The sequence below is a fragment of the Heteronotia binoei genome, chromosome 15 (assembly GCF_032191835.1).
Source record: "Heteronotia binoei isolate CCM8104 ecotype False Entrance Well chromosome 15, APGP_CSIRO_Hbin_v1, whole genome shotgun sequence".
Classification (NCBI taxonomy): domain Eukaryota; kingdom Metazoa; phylum Chordata; class Lepidosauria; order Squamata; family Gekkonidae; genus Heteronotia; species Heteronotia binoei.
Window position 1 is genome coordinate 65,103,244 of NC_083237.1, and position 17,047 is coordinate 65,120,290.

At 48.8% G+C, this 17,047-nt stretch overlaps 1 protein-coding gene across 1 annotated transcript in view; it reads right to left on the reverse strand.

The window, feature by feature from the left end:
* Positions 1-17,047, reverse strand: part of ITGA2B (integrin subunit alpha 2b) — a 60,416-nt gene that overhangs the window by 15,463 nt on the left and 27,906 nt on the right. The window contains exons 16-22 of the mRNA XM_060255269.1: positions 15,431-15,486; positions 12,759-12,910; positions 8,235-8,360; positions 5,604-5,671; positions 3,882-4,029; positions 2,410-2,493; positions 629-708 (exon numbers count right to left, since the gene is read on the reverse strand). Of these exons, the coding sequence (XP_060111252.1) occupies positions 629-708; positions 2,410-2,493; positions 3,882-4,029; positions 5,604-5,671; positions 8,235-8,360; positions 12,759-12,910; positions 15,431-15,486 (714 nt within the window). The remainder of the gene's footprint in view (positions 1-628; positions 709-2,409; positions 2,494-3,881; positions 4,030-5,603; positions 5,672-8,234; positions 8,361-12,758; positions 12,911-15,430; positions 15,487-17,047) is intronic.

Consider the following 17,047-nt stretch of genomic DNA (forward strand, 5'->3'; position numbering starts at 1 on the left):
TAGCATCTGGTGACTCTCCTCAAAATACCCTCAAAGTTTTAAAAAGATTGGACCAGGGGGTCCAATTCTATGAAGCCCAAAAGAAGGTGCCCCTATCCTCCATTATTTCCAAAGGAGGGAAAGCATTTAAAAAGAGTGTGGCCCCGTCTAAATGTGATGGCCAGAACTCTCTTTGGAGTTGAGTTGTGCTTGCCACACCCTTGCTCTTGGCTCCACTCCAAAGTCTCCTGGCTCCACCCCCAAAGTTCTCAGATATTTCTTGAGTCAGATTTGGCAACCCTATGAATGAGATTTCAGGGACTGTGGCTCTGTGGTAGAGCATCTGCTTGGTAAGCAGAAGGTCCCACGTTCAATCCCCAGCATCTCCAACCAAAAAGGGTCCAGGCAAGTAGGTGTGGAAAACCTCAGCTGGAGACCCTGGAGAGCCGCTGCCAGTCTGAGAAGACAATACTGACTTTGATGGACCGAGGGGCTGATTCAGTAGAAGGCAGCTTCATAGGTTCAGGGTGTGAGATCCCTGCAATGCTTGGATTTTTTTTGGGGGGGGGGGGGGCTGCCACAGAAGTGAGATTTAATCTCCTCGCTTGGATCTGGGGGACTCTGGCAGAGGAGTGGAGTCGGCCCTAACCTTTTGAGCTGCATCCTGAAAGTGACAGCTTCACCAGCCTCTTCCAGTTGACTGACGCTGACCTCCATGTCCACCTGCATCTGTCAGCGGGGGCGGGAAGGAAGGACAGAAAGAGAAGTGCAGAGTACAGAAGCAGAAGAACTCAGCCGCCAGCAACATTTGGCTCTCTGTTGAGCGGCAGCAGAACATTTCCTGCATCCCTTGGATGGAGCCAGATGCAGACGACATCATATCATTACAGGGCTTGTGGTCTTAATTATAACGAACGGTCGATTATCAGTACGGCATTGCGTTACTTGACTCCTGCAGGTCAACAACAAGATGCAATGGCTGGAAATCTGCCTCCAGCCTTGGGAATGGCACAGTCCCTGCCCAGCAGGGAAGACGCAGAAATGGTTTGCTATAATCCACAGAAGGTGGGTATTTATTTTCAAACAAAATTATAAAGTAACATGTCACATCTCATTCAGGGAAAATTCTTATACAGTCCTACCCTGCAAGCATTTGACGCTTTGGCAATTGAAGAGGATTTGCTTAGCTAATTCTGTGACTTGTTGGAGATGTGGAAACAAAAAACAAGATCTCTCACCAGCCGTACATTACTGATGTTTTGAGTATATTTTGTTACTATTTTTTTTTTTTTTTTGGCATCCTAAAAATTTCCTTTCTCATGAATGGTTTGCTCAATGTCTCACTTACTAATGACACAGTGTACTACACTAATTTGTGAAAAGAAGAAGAATACCAAAAAGATTAAAAGATAGAACTGAATAGCATATGTTCAAAATGTTTATGCTTACAATGACCTAACATTAGAAATATCAGAAATGTTAGGAACGTAAATGTATTTGTACGTAGACCAGACCAAAATAAAAAGTATATAAGTAATTTGCCCTTAACAATGTAAGATCTGTTTAGCAATTTCATTAGCAATTTTATAGAAATTATAGAAAAATGTTACTAGGTACAATTTATTAGATAACATTGATGGCTTCTTTCACCTATTGATTTTTAGGCTCTTGTCAGTCAAAATATGCTTGTTTACGTATAAATGAACCATTTTGGTATTTCTATCTTATCCTACCTTTTTAATGTTTGGTTCTCATTCTCTCTCTCTCTCTCTCTCTCTCTCTCTCTGTGTATATATATATATATATATATATATATATATATATATATATATATATATATATAGAGAGAGAGAGAGAGAGAGAGAGAGAGAGAGAGAGAGAGAGAGAGAGAGAGAGAGAGAGACTAATTTGTAATTTAATTATTATCTTAAAGACATTTTTATCACAACTTGCTATTATTGTGATTAACACTCATAACATTTATCAGTGATTAACACTCATAACATAGTGAATATATAAGTACTTTTTGTTTATGAACATTTTTTAAAAGTTTAGATTTGGACAAAACAAGAACCAGAGAGCTGCAAGTTTAGAGGGACTGGAAGGAAGCTGGGGGGGAGGTGTCTGTGCAGGATCTGCGACCCACACAGATGTTCGGGGAATCTGATACTGAATCCGCCATCTTGCTGCCTGTTTTATGAGCTGCCTTCTTCCCAACAGCCTCTGCTTGCATGCTTGTTAATAAAGAGATGTTACCAAGGACTTCTGAATCTCAGCGCTGCCTTTTATGACAAGGGAAGAGATCCTGGGCAGAGTGCCCTCTGCTCGTTGTCGAATAGCCAAGGCCAGCCCTCCCTTCAAACCTGGCGCAGGGCCCAAAGACCAGAGGACGTGGCTTTCAGGCACAGGTGAGCCCACAGCTCGGCTTACCTCTGTGTGAGATTTCATTGGGTTGCCTAATTCACAGGCCACCATGCTGGTTTCGTTTTCCTTTCGGGAATTGCAGATCAGCTTCTGCAGGCAAAACAGTTGTGGGGTGGGTGGGTTTACTGCTGGTGGAGAGCAGAATGAAAAGCTCAAGGCATTGATAGTGGGGGAGGGGTACTGCTGTGGTGAATGTCAAGCTTGCTCCTGAGATGCAGATGTTCACACCCACCCCGGAGCTGTAGAACAAGCCACTTCTAGTCACATCTGTTCAACCTGTGTCAGAGGGCATGCATGGTGCAGCCCAAACCATTCTCAGGACAGTGCCGTTCTATTCCCAAGGTTCTTTGCCAGCTAATTAAGATATTTCCAGGTTCTGAATTAGAGACCAGAAGAACAAAGAGGTTGTTCAAACAGTTTTAATCCAACAACTGTCTACCTGAACATGTGACCTTGGAGAAAGTATTCAAATAACTCTAATCTTGAAATTGTATCACAACACCTTCTCTTTTTGAAATAATTAATAAACAGGGCTTTTTTTGTAGTAGGAACTTCTTTGTCTATTAGGCCACACACCCCTGCTGCAGCCAATCCTCCAAAAGCTTCCAGGGCTCTTATTACAGAGAGAGCCAGTTTGGTGTAGTGGTTAAGTGCGCGGACTCTTATCTGGGAGAACCGGGTTTGATTCCTCTCTTTTCCATTTGCACATGCTGGAATGGCCTTGGGTCAGCCATAGCTCTCATGGGAGTTGTCCTTGAAAGGGCAGCTACTGTGAGAGCTCTTTCAGCCCCACCCACCTCACAGGGTTTGTAGAATCTTTCAGGCTCAAGTGCCGTGTTCTACTGGAGAAAGTTTTTCTTCCAGACGTTTCATTCTCAGCTGCGGAGAACATCCTCAGTGGCGTTGCAGCTGGAGCAGGCGCTCTGACCTTCTTGAGCCCGAAAGATTCTACAAACCCTAATGATGATGCCAGCCGTGAAAACCTGAAATCTTTGAGAACTTACTGATGATGGGACTTGGGCCATCTGTCAGTTTACTGCCTCCAGAATCTCTGCTTTCTGATGTTCCTGCGGTGCAGCTGGAGCTGCTATCCTCGGACACTTCTGCACTCCAGGAGGATGGCCTGATGCCACCACAATTACAACACAATAAGTTACCCTTGGCAATTTGGATCACGTAAGATCTGGGATATGGCCAGGGGGGGTTTGGAGCAGGAAGTCCTTTGCCTATTAGGCCACACACCCCTGCTGTAGCCACTTCTCCAAGAGCTTACAGGGCTCTTCTCACAGGGCTTACTGGAAGCTCCAGGAGGATTGGCTACGTCAGAGATGTGTGGCCTAATATGCAAAGGAGTTCCTGCTACAATAAAAAGCCCTGGATATGGCTGTTCCACAACTGTCCCTCTTTGATCCCAGGAGCAAGCTGCTCTTCAGCAGCAACTTGAAGCTAGTTGCGACCTCTTCCTGGACTCTTCTTACCTGTGAGGTGACATGAGCCGTTTGAAAGTACGCTCCCCTCGGCAGCTCCACTACCAGTTCGGCCTCGTAGGCTCCTTCGCCAGCATTCACAGCTTCTATGTGGATGAGGAGCACATTCTCTGCCCCAATAAGGAGGGGTCTGTCTATCCTAAGACACAACCATAAAGGACAAGAACGGAGAGCCTGAGTCAACAGGAGAACCTCAGGCCACGCAGTCGACATGGGGGAACATCAGAAATTCTGGGATGTGATCAGTGATGACTCCAGACCATCATCAAAGCTGCGGTACTCTGCAGGATTTGGCACAGTCTCCTCCTCAGTGGCACCAATAGGAGCCAAAGGAGTAACATCCGATCCCTTGGATCGTATGGATAAATGGGAAAGAGGCACACTTGCCACCACTCTACATGCTCACCCCAACACATTCAAGTTTAGGTCTTGTAATCTCAAGCAAAAAGCTGTGCACAAGTAAAAACTATAATGGAAAACTGTATGAAGAACCGAGCCCCGTGGCACAGAGTGGTAAAGCTGCAGTACCGCAGTCCTAAGCTCTGCTCACGACCTGCGTTCGATCCTGGCAGAAGCTGGATTCAGGTAGCCGGCTCCAGGTTGACTCAGCCTTCCGTCCTTCCAAGGTCAGTAAAATTACACAGCTTGCTGGGGGGAAAGTGTCGATGACTGGGGAAGGCAATGGCAAACCACCCCGTAAAAAGTCTTCCATCTACCCCAGAGTCGGAAACAACTGGTGCTTGCACAGAGGACTACCTTTACCTTTTACCTTATGAAGATACAATTTATTTCTGATGAGCTGTTACTCTGTGTTTCAGCTAGATTGGCCTATTATTTGAATGTATTACTTAAAAAAAAATTAAGCCATTTGGAAAGACTCATAGTTCTGGGGTTTTTTAAGGGGGCGTGTTGATGCAGTGAAAGAAGATTAATCTAAATCGCGCAGCATCTTTCCGGATTTGGCAAAATGTTGAAGCCACATCTGCCCATTGGCAGAGAAGATCATTCCAGATGCCGGTCCTTTACTCTTATCTTTACTATTCTGTTTTGAAACATTCCTATCTTATATTAATAGAATATAAACCACTACAAAGTCAGAGGCTCTCATGATGGAAGGCCTTCATCTCCCTTACGGTCAACCCCAGTGCAAACCCCCAGTGCCCTGGCTCAGAACAACTGCCAAATCAGACCCACCCAATTACTGCATGTTCAACAAACCTGTGTTTATGTTACCTGAAAAGGTCTGAGTCTTCTGTCATATGGCAGGATGTGGTTCTCCCGTTCAAGGCCCAGTCTCGGAACATGTGAGGGAAAGTACATCTGGGTACGCCCAGAGTGCCTTGCCTTCACACTCCACATTAGCCCCTGGATTCCCTCTTAGTTTCTGGATTTTGGTTTGGTTTTTTTTTTTAAAGCTATTTTTAAACAGTGGTGGCTTTGGAGCTTAGCAGAAGATATTTTTGGACTGGCTTCTTTTTTTGTTTTGTCTGTTTTGCACTGCTATGACTTCATATCAGTTGCTGCTGGGTAATGTTTTAAAGGCAAGGTATAAACATTTTAATAAACTATAGCTTGATAACTCCCCAAGTTAGCCGGCTGAGGTCCTACGGAGACTGGACACAGGAACCTCTCTGTTGGGAGAGTGGCCAGAGCTTGCATGACTGGAACGAGCAGCCGCATGAGATCAGGAGAGACAAAGGAGCAGGTGCTTACGCATTAGCGAACAGTTGGAGGTCCGGGATACAAATGCTGTCCTCTCCACAGTCCAAAATGATACGGGTCTGCAGACGAGAACAAACATGCAAAGCCATGACTGAATGAACGCGGCCTGGATCTTGCAACAGAAAGATGCCTGCGGTGTGGGGAGCTGCTGAAATCCAGCAAAAATTCACCACCCTCATGAGATGACTCTGGAGGGCAAGCAGCACTGAACTGGGAGCACGAGTGACCTTCCCACTGATCCCAGTTAACTGCCTCCAGAACCCGCCTCCACAATCACTCCCACCCTTTTCTGGGAGAACTCCTTGGAGTCATGGGAAGAGCTCTCTCCCTACAGACAATTAACAGAGGAAAAGACCCACACACAAGATGCATTTCAGTGCCTGACAATGTTGTTCTATTACTGTGAAAGAGTGGTGTTAACATGTCCCTAACAGCAAAAATATAAATGATTTCAGAATCCAGACTAAAAATCTGCAGGGAGATATTCAACATATTGAATCTACCACTAGAGGGAGCCAAATCCAGGCAGAATCTGGGGGGGATCAAAAGTAACTCGGGACAAGAATGAGGGAAAGGAGAATGAGAATTTCCCACTTGGAAGAGACATTACACAGTTAGGAGCCAATACATTTTCTTGTCATTGTGTCCTATGTGTCCATTGTGAGATGTCTGTCGCACAGCAGGCAGAGCAGGTAATGGGGAGAGGGGGTGGAATCCGATTCCTCTCTCCCCGCCCAGACTCCCAGACTGTGTGGCTTCTTTGCATGGGCAGCTGCCCGCTTTCCAAGAGGCTCTTCAAGCCCACCCCCCCTTCCCGCACGCCTTCTGGAGGCCGCTTCGTGCCCTGAAATCAAGACCAAGCAGCTGGGGCTGCCAGAGATACAAAGCAAGGCTTCCGTGTATGAATTAGTCTCAGTTGTGCTTCTGGAAGAGATACAAAGCAACCTATCTGGAACTGTAAAAAACTGAAGCTCTGGATCTTGGTGAGAAGCGCCTTGTCATGACGGGAGCTTAGAGGAAGCCTGGAAGGTGAAAACGGGTTCTGAATTTCCAGATACCTTGTTTAGCTCTTATGCAGTAAAAATAGAATTTTTCTGCATGTCTAAGAATCTACATGGACCTTGGGCGATTCTTGAGGTGGTCCTTTGTTCTGAACCTGCACCTTCTAGGAAATTGACTTCAGAAAAAGGAAATTGACTCTGGGGACTTTAAAATATATATATATAGACATCATTAGGCGTTTGGCTCTTTTCCTGCGGATGTTTCGTTTGCTATAAATATATTTTTATAAGGCTAGTTATATTTTTGGGTTAGAGTAACTTTATTTGTGTGAGCTTTCAGAAGCACAATTGAGACTACCTTATACGCAGAAGCATTGTTTTGGATCTCTGCCCCATTTATCTGTGTTTCACTTCGGTTGCTTCATCCCCAGGTGGAGGCAGGGGATCCTCCACTTTGGAGGCCCTCCCCCCATTTCAGGGTCATCAGAAAGCAGGGGGACGGGAGGAGAGGAAATGTCTGCTGGGCACTGACTGCTTTCCCACAACTGGCATCCAGCCACGCGTACTTGCACTCCATTATTCCCTTGGAGACCAATTCCCATAGGGCATAATGGAGAATTGATCTGTGGGTATCTGGGGATATGCCCCCCCCCCCCTGCTTTTTGAGGTAGAAGCACCACATTTTCAGCATAGCATCCAGTGCCTCTCCTCAAAACACCTCCCAAGTTTCGAAAAGATTGGATTAGGAGGTCCAATTCTATGAGCCTCCAAACATGGTGCCCCTATCCTTCATTATTCCAAATGGAGAGAAGGCATTTAAAAAGTGTGCAGTCCCTTTAAATGTGATGGCCAGAACTCCCTTCAGAGTTCAATCATACTTGTCACACCCTTGCTCCTGGCCCCACTCCCAATGTCTTCTGGCCCCACCTCCAAAGTCTCCTGGCTCCACCTCCAAAGTCCCCAGATATTCCTTGAATTGGACCTGGCAACCCTAGGCTTATGGCTTGATTCCCACTCTCTCTTGCCTCTTGAGCATGCAAGTAACTGGTGGACATACGAAGACATACGACATAGAAGAAGAAGAAGAAGATATTGGATTTATATCCCACCCTCCACTCCAACGAGTCTCAGAGCGGCTCACAATCTCCTTTCCCTTCCTCCCCCACAACAGACACCCTGTGAGGTGGGTGGGGCTGGAGAGGGCTCTCACAGCAGCTGCCCTTTCAAGGACAACCTCTGCCAGAGCTATGGCTGACCCAAGGCCATTCCAGCAGTTGCAAGTGGAGGAGTGGGGAATCAAACCTGGTTCTCCCAGATAAGAGTCCGCACACTTAACCACTACACCAAACTGGCTCTCCACATACAAAGCTGCCTTCTACTGAATCAGACCCTCGGTCCATCAAAGTCAGTATTGTCTTCTCAGACTGGCAGCGGCTCTCCAGGGTCTCGAGCTGAGGTTTTTCATACCTACTTGCCTGGACCCTTTTTTGGAGATGCCAGGGATTGAACCTGGGACCTTCTGCTTCCCAAGCAGATGCTCTACCACTGAGCCACCCTCCCTCCCCAAATGATGATGGTGATGCGTGGTGCTCCTTTTGAGGAAGGCGAGGAGGAACCTTACCTGCTTCTGGACCATCGTTTGGCCAGACAGCACGGGCTCCAGATCTCCAGCTTCCACGGCTGATCCCAAACGGAAGTTGAAACTGATGACGATGGGACTCAGCTTGTCCTTGAAATCCATCTCATCCTACAGGGCGGGGGAGACATTCTCAGTGAGCCCCCTCCCCTCCTGTCCCCCAGTCACCAGTGCAGCTCCCAGGCAGGCATTCGAACGCTTTCCCAGAGGCAAAGATCTGCATTTGGCATTGTGGTGAAAGGCCCAGGAGCCCTGCAAAAGCGGGGGGGGGGGCTCCTCCTCCACCCCTCAAGTCTGCTTTCCCACAACTGGCATCCAGCCACATGTACTTGCAGACAACAGCTGCCCCTACTCTGTGGGGCATGTTTTTAGAAAACATTTTGGGGTCTGTCTCACCCCATCTAGAAGCTACAGGATGGAATTCAACAATATCTTAAATATCCCCACAAGAATACAAAATAATCCCATCTGAATCCAAGCCTTAGAGACCTGCTGGGAGAACAAGAGAACATAAGAGAAGCCATGTTGGATCAGGCCAATGGCCCATCCAGTCCAACACTCTGTGTCACATAAGAACATAAGAGAAGCCATGTTGGATCAGGCCAATGGCCCATCCAATCCAACACTCTGTGTCACACAGTGTGTGTATATTTGTGTGTGTATCTATCTATCTATCTATCTATCTATCTATCTATCTATCTATCTATCTATCTATCTATCTATCTATCTATCTATCTACACACACACACACATAGATACATACATACATATATATGCACACACACACACACACACACACACACACACACATATACAGTGGCTAATAGCCACTGATGGACCTCTGCTCCATATTTTTATCCAATCCCCTCTTGAAGCTGGCTAAGCTTGTAGCCACCACCACCTCTTGTGGCAGTGAATTCCATGTGTTAATCACCCTCTGGGTGAAGAAGGACTTCCTTTTATCCGTTCTAACCCAACTGCTCAGCAATTTCATTGAATGCCCACGAGTTCTCGTATTGTGAGAAAGGGAGAAAAGTACTTCTTTCTCTACGTTCTCCATCCCATGCATAATCTTGTAAACCTCTATCATGTTATCCCGCGGTCGACGTTTCTCCAAGCTAAAGAGCCCCAAGCATTTCAAACTTTATTCATAGGGAAAGTGTTCCAAACATTTAATCATTCTAGTTGCCCTTTTCTGCACTTTTTCCAGTGCTATAATATCCTTTTCAAGGTGCAGTGACCAGAATTGTACGCAGTATTCCAAATGAGACCGCACCACGAATTTATACAGGGGCATTATGATACTGGCTGATTTGTTTTCAATTCCCTTCGTAATAATTCCCAGCATCGCATTGGCCTTTTTTATTGCAATCGCACACTGACTTGACCTTTTCAGTGAGTTATCTACCACGACCCCAAGATCTCTCTCATGGTCAGTCTCTGCCAGTTCACACCCCATCAGCTTGTATTTGTAGCTGGGATTCTTGGCCCCAATGTGCATTACTTTGCACTTGGCCACATTGAACCTCATCTGCCACGTTGACACCAAATAAATGGAGTTCAGTCAATGCTTGTCCACTTTACTATCTCTGATCCATGGATTACACAAGACCCTCCCCTCAGATCATCCCTTCCAGGGCTGATGGGAGGTTATAACATTGGAGGAAAGAGCCATGCATGTCAGGTCACAGGTAGATGCAAGCAGGAAGAAAAACTCCTGATCCTCCCTCAGAGCCCCAGAGAGCAGTTACCTGAACAGACCTCCTGTGCCCCCGCCCCCCATCTGCCTCCTGCCCAGTCTCTGCATCTCCGACTCCTGCCTGCACATAAATCAGCTATTCAGAAGAGGATTTCCAGTAACAGCTTTCCAGGAAACCTCAGCCAATCCCTCCCCTGCTTAGTAACAAGCAGTCAATTGAATAAAGAATAGTATCCCTCACCCCAGCTCCTCCCTGGAAGGGCAGCCCCCTTCCTCCCGCAATGCCTGCAACAGCTGCATGCCAGAAGCAGGAATTCAACAGTTCCACCCCCCCCCCCCGCCCCCCAGTTCCAGAACAGAAGGACAGCTGAGATTTTTGCCAGTGACTCATCAGAGGAAGGCAGGCAAGGAGACTCTGAAGCCCAAGTGCAAATCCTACTTCTTGGAGGTGGGGATATAGAATGAATATCAATGGAGTTGGTGGCAGAAGGAAACATTTCTCCAAGTCAAAGACAGAAAAGACAAGTGCAATGTCTAAGGCAGGGGTGGCCAAACTGTGGCTCGGGGGCCGCATGCAGCTCTTTCACACATATTGTGCGGCTCTCAGAGGTTTAGGAGGCACTTAATGCAGGCTTACTCTCATGTAAGCATGCTTAGCATCAGGACCTCAGTTAGCCTCTGAGTGACTCTTTCTGTCATGTGTGAAGCCGGGAAGGAGGAGGAAACAGGCAGGCTTGCAAGCTCTTCTCCACCACCACAGAGGCTGCCTGGAGACCTAGAGCAGGGGAAGAGTGCAAGAACTGAGGGAGCCCCACTTGAAGGAGGGATGGAATTTAAAAAGGCAGAGCGGGGTTCCACCTTAGTTTCATGGCTCTTGTAGGAACTGTATTTATTAACCGTGGTGTCAAGGTAAAGAGAGATGCATAATGGTGCAAATAGTTGCCAGTGATTTATACAGCACATGTGTGTTTGCTTCTCCCACTGGTGCCAAAAAATAATTCCCTAACCTTTCCCTTGCCGGTCTTATGGGGACTGTTATTCCCAGCTTTTGTTTTTTAAAGCCTTCTGCTAGCCTGGTCATGTTATAAAGTGCATACATATGTATTTTATCTTTCTGTGCAAAGAAAGTATAAACGTTTTAATAAATACACGTGTTTAGGAGGCACTTAATGCAGGCTTACTCTCATGTAAGCATGCTTAGCATCAGGACCTCAGTTAGCCTCTGAGTGACTCTTTCTGCCATGTGTGAAGCTGGGAAGGTGTACAATATTTGCTCATGTCTTGCAGCTCTCAAATATCTGATGTTTATTCTATGCGGCTCTTACGTTAAGTAAGTTTGGCCACCCCTGGTCTAAGGCTTCCCTACTGGGGATCCAAAGCAGGTGACATCATTCCCTCCTCCTCCATTTTATTCTCGCAGCAACCCACTGAGGTAGGTCAGGTAGAGAGACTATGAACAGCCCAAGGTCATCCAGCTACGTTTCCATGGCAGAGTGGGGATTCGAACCTGGGTCTGCGATATCTGAGGTCAGGGCCTTTTTTTTTTTTAGCAGGAACGCACAGGAATGCAGTTCCGGCTGGCTTGGGGTCAAGGGGTGTGGCCTAGTATGCAAATGAGTTCCTGCTGGGCTTTTTCTACCAAAAACGCCCTGCCTGAGGCCGAAACTCTGATGGCTAGACCATGCTGGCTGTCCTGAGTATCATCAAGAAAAAGAGGATATGGGGCTGAGGCCTCTGAGCAGCTGTGTCCTGTGACTTGGGCATGAGAGTGTAGAGAAGAAGAAGAAGAAGAATTGCAGATTTATATCCCGCCCTTCTCCCTGAATCAGAGACTCAGAGCGGCTTACAATCTCCTATGTCTTCTCCCCCCACAACAGACACCCTGTGAGGTGGGTGGGGCTGGAGAGGGCTCTCACAGCAGCTGCCCTTTCAAGGACAACCTCTGCCAGAGCTATGGCTGACCCAAGGCCATTCTAGCAGGTGCAAGTGGAGGAGTGGGGAATCCAACCCGGTTCTCCCAGATAAGAGAGCTCTGGCTGACCCAAGGCCATTCTAGCAGCTGCAAGTGGAGGAGAGGGGAATCAAACCCGGTTCTCCCAGATAAGAGAGCTCTGGCTGACCCAAGGCCATTCCAGCAGGTGCAAGTGGAGGAGTGGGGAATCAAACCCGGTTCTCCCAGATAAGAGAGCTCTGGCTGACCCAAGGCCATTCCAGCAGCTGCAAGTGGAGGAGAGGGGAATCAAACCCGGTTCTCCCAGATAAGAGAGCTCTGGCTGACCCAAGGCCATTCCAGCAGCTGCAAGTGGAGGAGTGGGGAATCAAACCCGGTTCTCCCAGATAAGAGAGCTCTGGCTGACCCAAGGCCATTCCATCAGCTGCAAGTGGAGGAGTGGGGAATCAAACCCGGTTCTCCCAGATAAGAGAGCTATGGCTGACCCAAGGCCATTCCAGCAGGTGCAAGTGGAGAAGTGGGGAATCAAACCCGGTTCTCCCAGATAAGAGAGCTATGGCTGACCCAAGGCCATTCCATCAGCTGCAAGTGGAGGAGTGGGGAATCAAACCCGGTTCTCCCAGATAAGAGAGCTATGGCTGACCCAAGGCCATTCCAGCAGGTGCAAGTGGAGAAGTGGGGAATCAAACCCGGTTCTCCCAGATAAGAGTCCGCACACTTAACCACTACGCCAAACTGGGAGGGGAAGGGCGGGGCATTCTGCTCACCCCCCTCAACTCCTCCTCCTGCTTGGGCTCTGAGCACAGCTCCCATCGCTCTCCCACCTGCTCCCCCAGCCCCCTTCCGCCCAGCCTCGTACCCGCAGGTAGGCCGTGATGTTCCGACAGGTTTGGGGCCCTTTTCTCGATAGTTCCAGGGGGAACACCTGGCTGGACTGGCTGGTTTGCTCCAGGAAGACCCTTCGCCAGAATTTCTGCTTCATGCGGTCCAGCTGCAGCTCTGCCTCGAGGCCTAGGGAAGCAAAGGGGCAAACAGCAAAGACCCAACTCAGACTCATGCAGCATTTTCCACTAAGACAACATGGAGCTGCCTTCTACTGAATCAAACTGTCAGTCCAGCGGGGTCAGTATTGCCTGCTCTGACTGGCAGCCGCTCGCCAGGGTCTTAATTCGGGGTCTTTCCCATTCCCCGAGTTGGAGATGCCGGGAACTGAGCCAGAGACCTTCTGCAGGCCAAGCTGATGTTCTGCCTCAGCCCTCGCCCCATCGCCCACTCCACCCTTATCCTTCCGTGGTAAGTGAACTCTGAAACTGTGAACGTTACTTGGTTTCTAGGCAGCCCCTTCATTGGTTGCTGGCGAGGATTTCCTAAGTGTTCAGCAGCCTCAAGAGCAAAATGGAGTAGCGGCTGAAGTCTCCAACTCTTGGCCAACCACACCCCTCACAGTTGCATCTGTGGACCAGATCTCCCTGCCCCCCCCCCAGTGGAGTCTGGGTGTGCCAAGGTGCCCTCTGACACCTTTCTTGGTGCAAATCAAGCATTTTTAGAATGTCAGTCCAGGGGGGGCTTTTCTCCAGCAAGACTTCCCACTGGCTGTGCAGATTTTTTTTTTAAAATGTTGCTTTGGCAGCAGCTGCCTCCACAGCACAAGGACCTTCTCTGTGTGACTGAAAGCAAGATGCGGCAGCCATTTTGTGGCTGGTTCTGCCTTCCGTGGCACCATTTTGTGGCTGGTTCTGCCTTCCATGGCACCATTTTGTGGCTGGTTCTGCCTCCCATGGCTGCCATTTTGTGGCTGCTTCTGCCTCCCGTGGCACCATTTTGTGGCTGCTTCTGCCTCCCATGGCTGCCATTTTGTGGCTGGTTCTGCCTCCCATAGCTGCCATTTTGTGGCTGCTTCTGCCTCCCATGGCTGCCATTTTGTGGCTGGTTCTGCCTCCCATAGCTGCCATTTTGTGGCTGGTTCTGCCTTCCGTGGCACCATTTTGTGGCTGGTTCTGCCGTCCGTGGCACCATTTTGTGGCTGGTTCTGCCTCCCATGGCTGCCATTTTGTAGCTGGTTCTGCCTCCCATGGCTGCCATTTTGTGGCTGGTTCTGCCTCCCATGGCTGCCATTTTGTGGCTGGTTCTGCCTCCCATGGCTGCCATTTTGTGGCTGGTTCTGCCTCCCGTGGCACCATTTTGTGGCTGTGCCCACCACATTCTGTACGAATTCCAAAGGTGCCCCCTGGCTCAAAAGTAGGGTTGCCAATCTCCAGGTGGGGGCAGGGATCCCCTGGTTTGGAGGCCCTCCCTCCAGGGTCATCAGAAAGTGGGAGGGGGAGGGAAATGCATGCTGCACACTCCATTATTCCCTATGGAGACCAATTCTCATAGCATAGAGTATAATGGAGAATTGATCTGCGGGTATCTGGGGCTCTGCGGGGGGGCTGTTTTTCAAGATAGAGGCACCACATTTTCAGCATAGGATTCAGTGTCTCTCCTCAAAACACTCTCCAAGTTTCAAAAAGATTGGACCAGAAGGTCCAATTCTATGAGCCCTCAAAGAAGGTGCCCCTATCCTTCAGTATTTTCCAGTGGAGGGAAGGCATATAAAAGGTGTGCGGTCCCTTTAAATATAATCCCCAGAACTCCGTGTAGAGTTCAATTATGCTTGTCACAGTCTTGCTCCTGGCTCCACCCCCAAAGTCTCATGGATCCATCCCTGGTGAAATTAGCTAGACCTGGCATAAACCACTGTTGGCCTAGTTAATTTCACACCTAAAGGAAAACAGAAAGACAAATGAGGGGGGAAACCCACATTATTTTATGCCAAGATGCCATGGAGAGATTAACAAACCACTTTGAAATTTTTCTTCACTTTAAAGGGCTACATGGAAAGATAAGATCATGTATGTATGTATGCTTTCATATATTTTAAAAAGCAATTTGTATTAAGTGAAAGACCCATTCTCAAACTGTTCCGAACATGGGAGCAGAGGGGAATACATTACCCAGTTACACAAAAAATTATACACATGTTTACTGCAGCAGTGCTGATTGTATTGGTGGAGTTAGTTAGTTCCTTGGATGCTGTTGGGAAACGTTCCTTCCCCCCGCCCCGCCCCCCGGTCCCCTCAGCATCATTGTGCTTCCAAACATATCCCAGGTTTCCCTTGTCTTTTTTTGTAATCTTCCTCAAACCCACTTTTGCTGTGATCTTTTGGGAACGATGGCAGCAAAGCGGGGGGGGGGGGGGGGGGTCTGCCACGTGGATGAGAAAGTTTTCCCAGGTTCTGCCCGCACTGGTGCCATTTTCCCTGCCCCAGTCTCTTGCAAGGCCATTTAACTTCTGCCCTTTTGTTGCTGGGGTATGCCTTTCTCCTTATATCTTCACAACAAAAAGGGCGCCATGGAACAGGCACTGCTCAGGAAAGGACTACTCAGTCCTGGTAACAGAAGGATGATAAACCTCATCCCACCACCCCAGTACAGCAGCCCCCAGACTATTAACGCCTCTCTCTCTCTCCCAGTAACAAGTAAAACACTCACCCATTTTGAGGGGTATGGTTTTCCCTGACACTCCAACACACATCTGGATGGTGAAGCTGTGGGGATGAACAGGAAGTCAATGAGGGCCATTTCACACATTATTGGGCAGCGAGCGTGGGTGTGTCAATCCATGTACACTCGGACAAGAACGTATGAACATATGAAGCTGCCTTCTACTGAATCAGACCTTTGGTCCATCAAAGTCAGTCTTATCTACTCAGACTGGCAGCGGCTCTCCAGGGTCTCAAGCTGAGGTTTTTCACACCTATTTGCCTGGACCCTTTTTTGGAGATGCCGGGGATTGGACCTGGGACCTTCTGCTTCCCAAGCAGATGCTCTACCACTGAGCCACCGTCCCTCCCCGAAGAAGAGGCAGCTCCCCAGAGCTGTCCTTGTATGATACCCCCGTTTGCAAGTATTCCCTGGCTGCATTCACGCATTACCACTGTGTATTACAGCAGTGGCCCTAAGTGGCCTCTGAGTACAGAGTGGACCCTGTCCCTCCCCTTTGTTGCTGCCTCCTCCCCCCCCCCCCCCGCTCCAGGGCTGCCCTTCTTCTTGGCTGAGAGCTGCAGCCTTTCAATGCACCGTCTTTGCAGGCGTCCTGCCCAGAGAGGAGCCAGCTGGCTCCGCCTTTCAACCTGAGATGCAGGTCAAGGTACTTGCCTGCCCCAGCATGGTAGAGCCACCATCCCCCTACCTGAGCCATCCCACCGCCATCCGGGTCCAAGCCAAACCTCTGGCCTGCGGATATTGACAACTGGGAACCAGTCAAACCCCTCCAGGGCACTCTGCGCTGGGGCCACCCCAAGTAGAAGAAGAAGAGATTGGCTTTATACCCTGCCTTTCTCTCAGAGTCTCAGAGCGGCTTATAATCTCCTTTCCTTTCCCCTCAACAGACACCCTGTGAGGTAGGCAGTGCTCCCTCTAAGCTGAGTCAGTGTGAGCTCTTAGCTCAAGAAGGATGTCCTCAGAGCAAACTAATTTACGCAGGAGCCAAATCGCTCGCTCACGTCACAACACCGAACCAGCTCTGCTCATGCCAACATCAAAAATGGCAGATTATTTTTAAAAGTCAAGCTTAAAAATCTTGTAAATGCATGGGGTGGGGGAGTGAGAACAGCGGCCAGGAAAACAGGTGTTCCAACCAACTGGGTGCCCCTGGGATGAAAATCCACCTTTCTTGTCTCCGCCCCCCCCCCCCCCCCCTGCTTCCAAATCAGCAAGAGGAACAGCTGCAGACACAGGAATGGGGAAGGAAAGCAACTGCCGCTTGCACAGTTTCCAGCAGTACATTATGGGGGTGGGGAGGAGGTCAAGACAGACTATAAAAGAGGGCTTTTAGAAATTATTTAAGACTTGTGGCGCAGAGCGGTAAAGCTGCAGTACTGCAGCCCAGACTCCGTGGACTGGGTTTAAGTAGCCGGCTCAGGTTGACTCAGCCTTCCATCCTTCCGAGGCTGGTCAAATGAGTCCCCAGCTTGCTGGGGGGAAAGCGTAGATGACTGAGGAAGGCAATGGCAAACCACCCCGTAAAAAGTCTGCCGTGAAAACTTCACGATGCGACGTCACCCCAGAGTCGGGAACGACTGGTGCTTGCACAGGGGACCTTTCCTT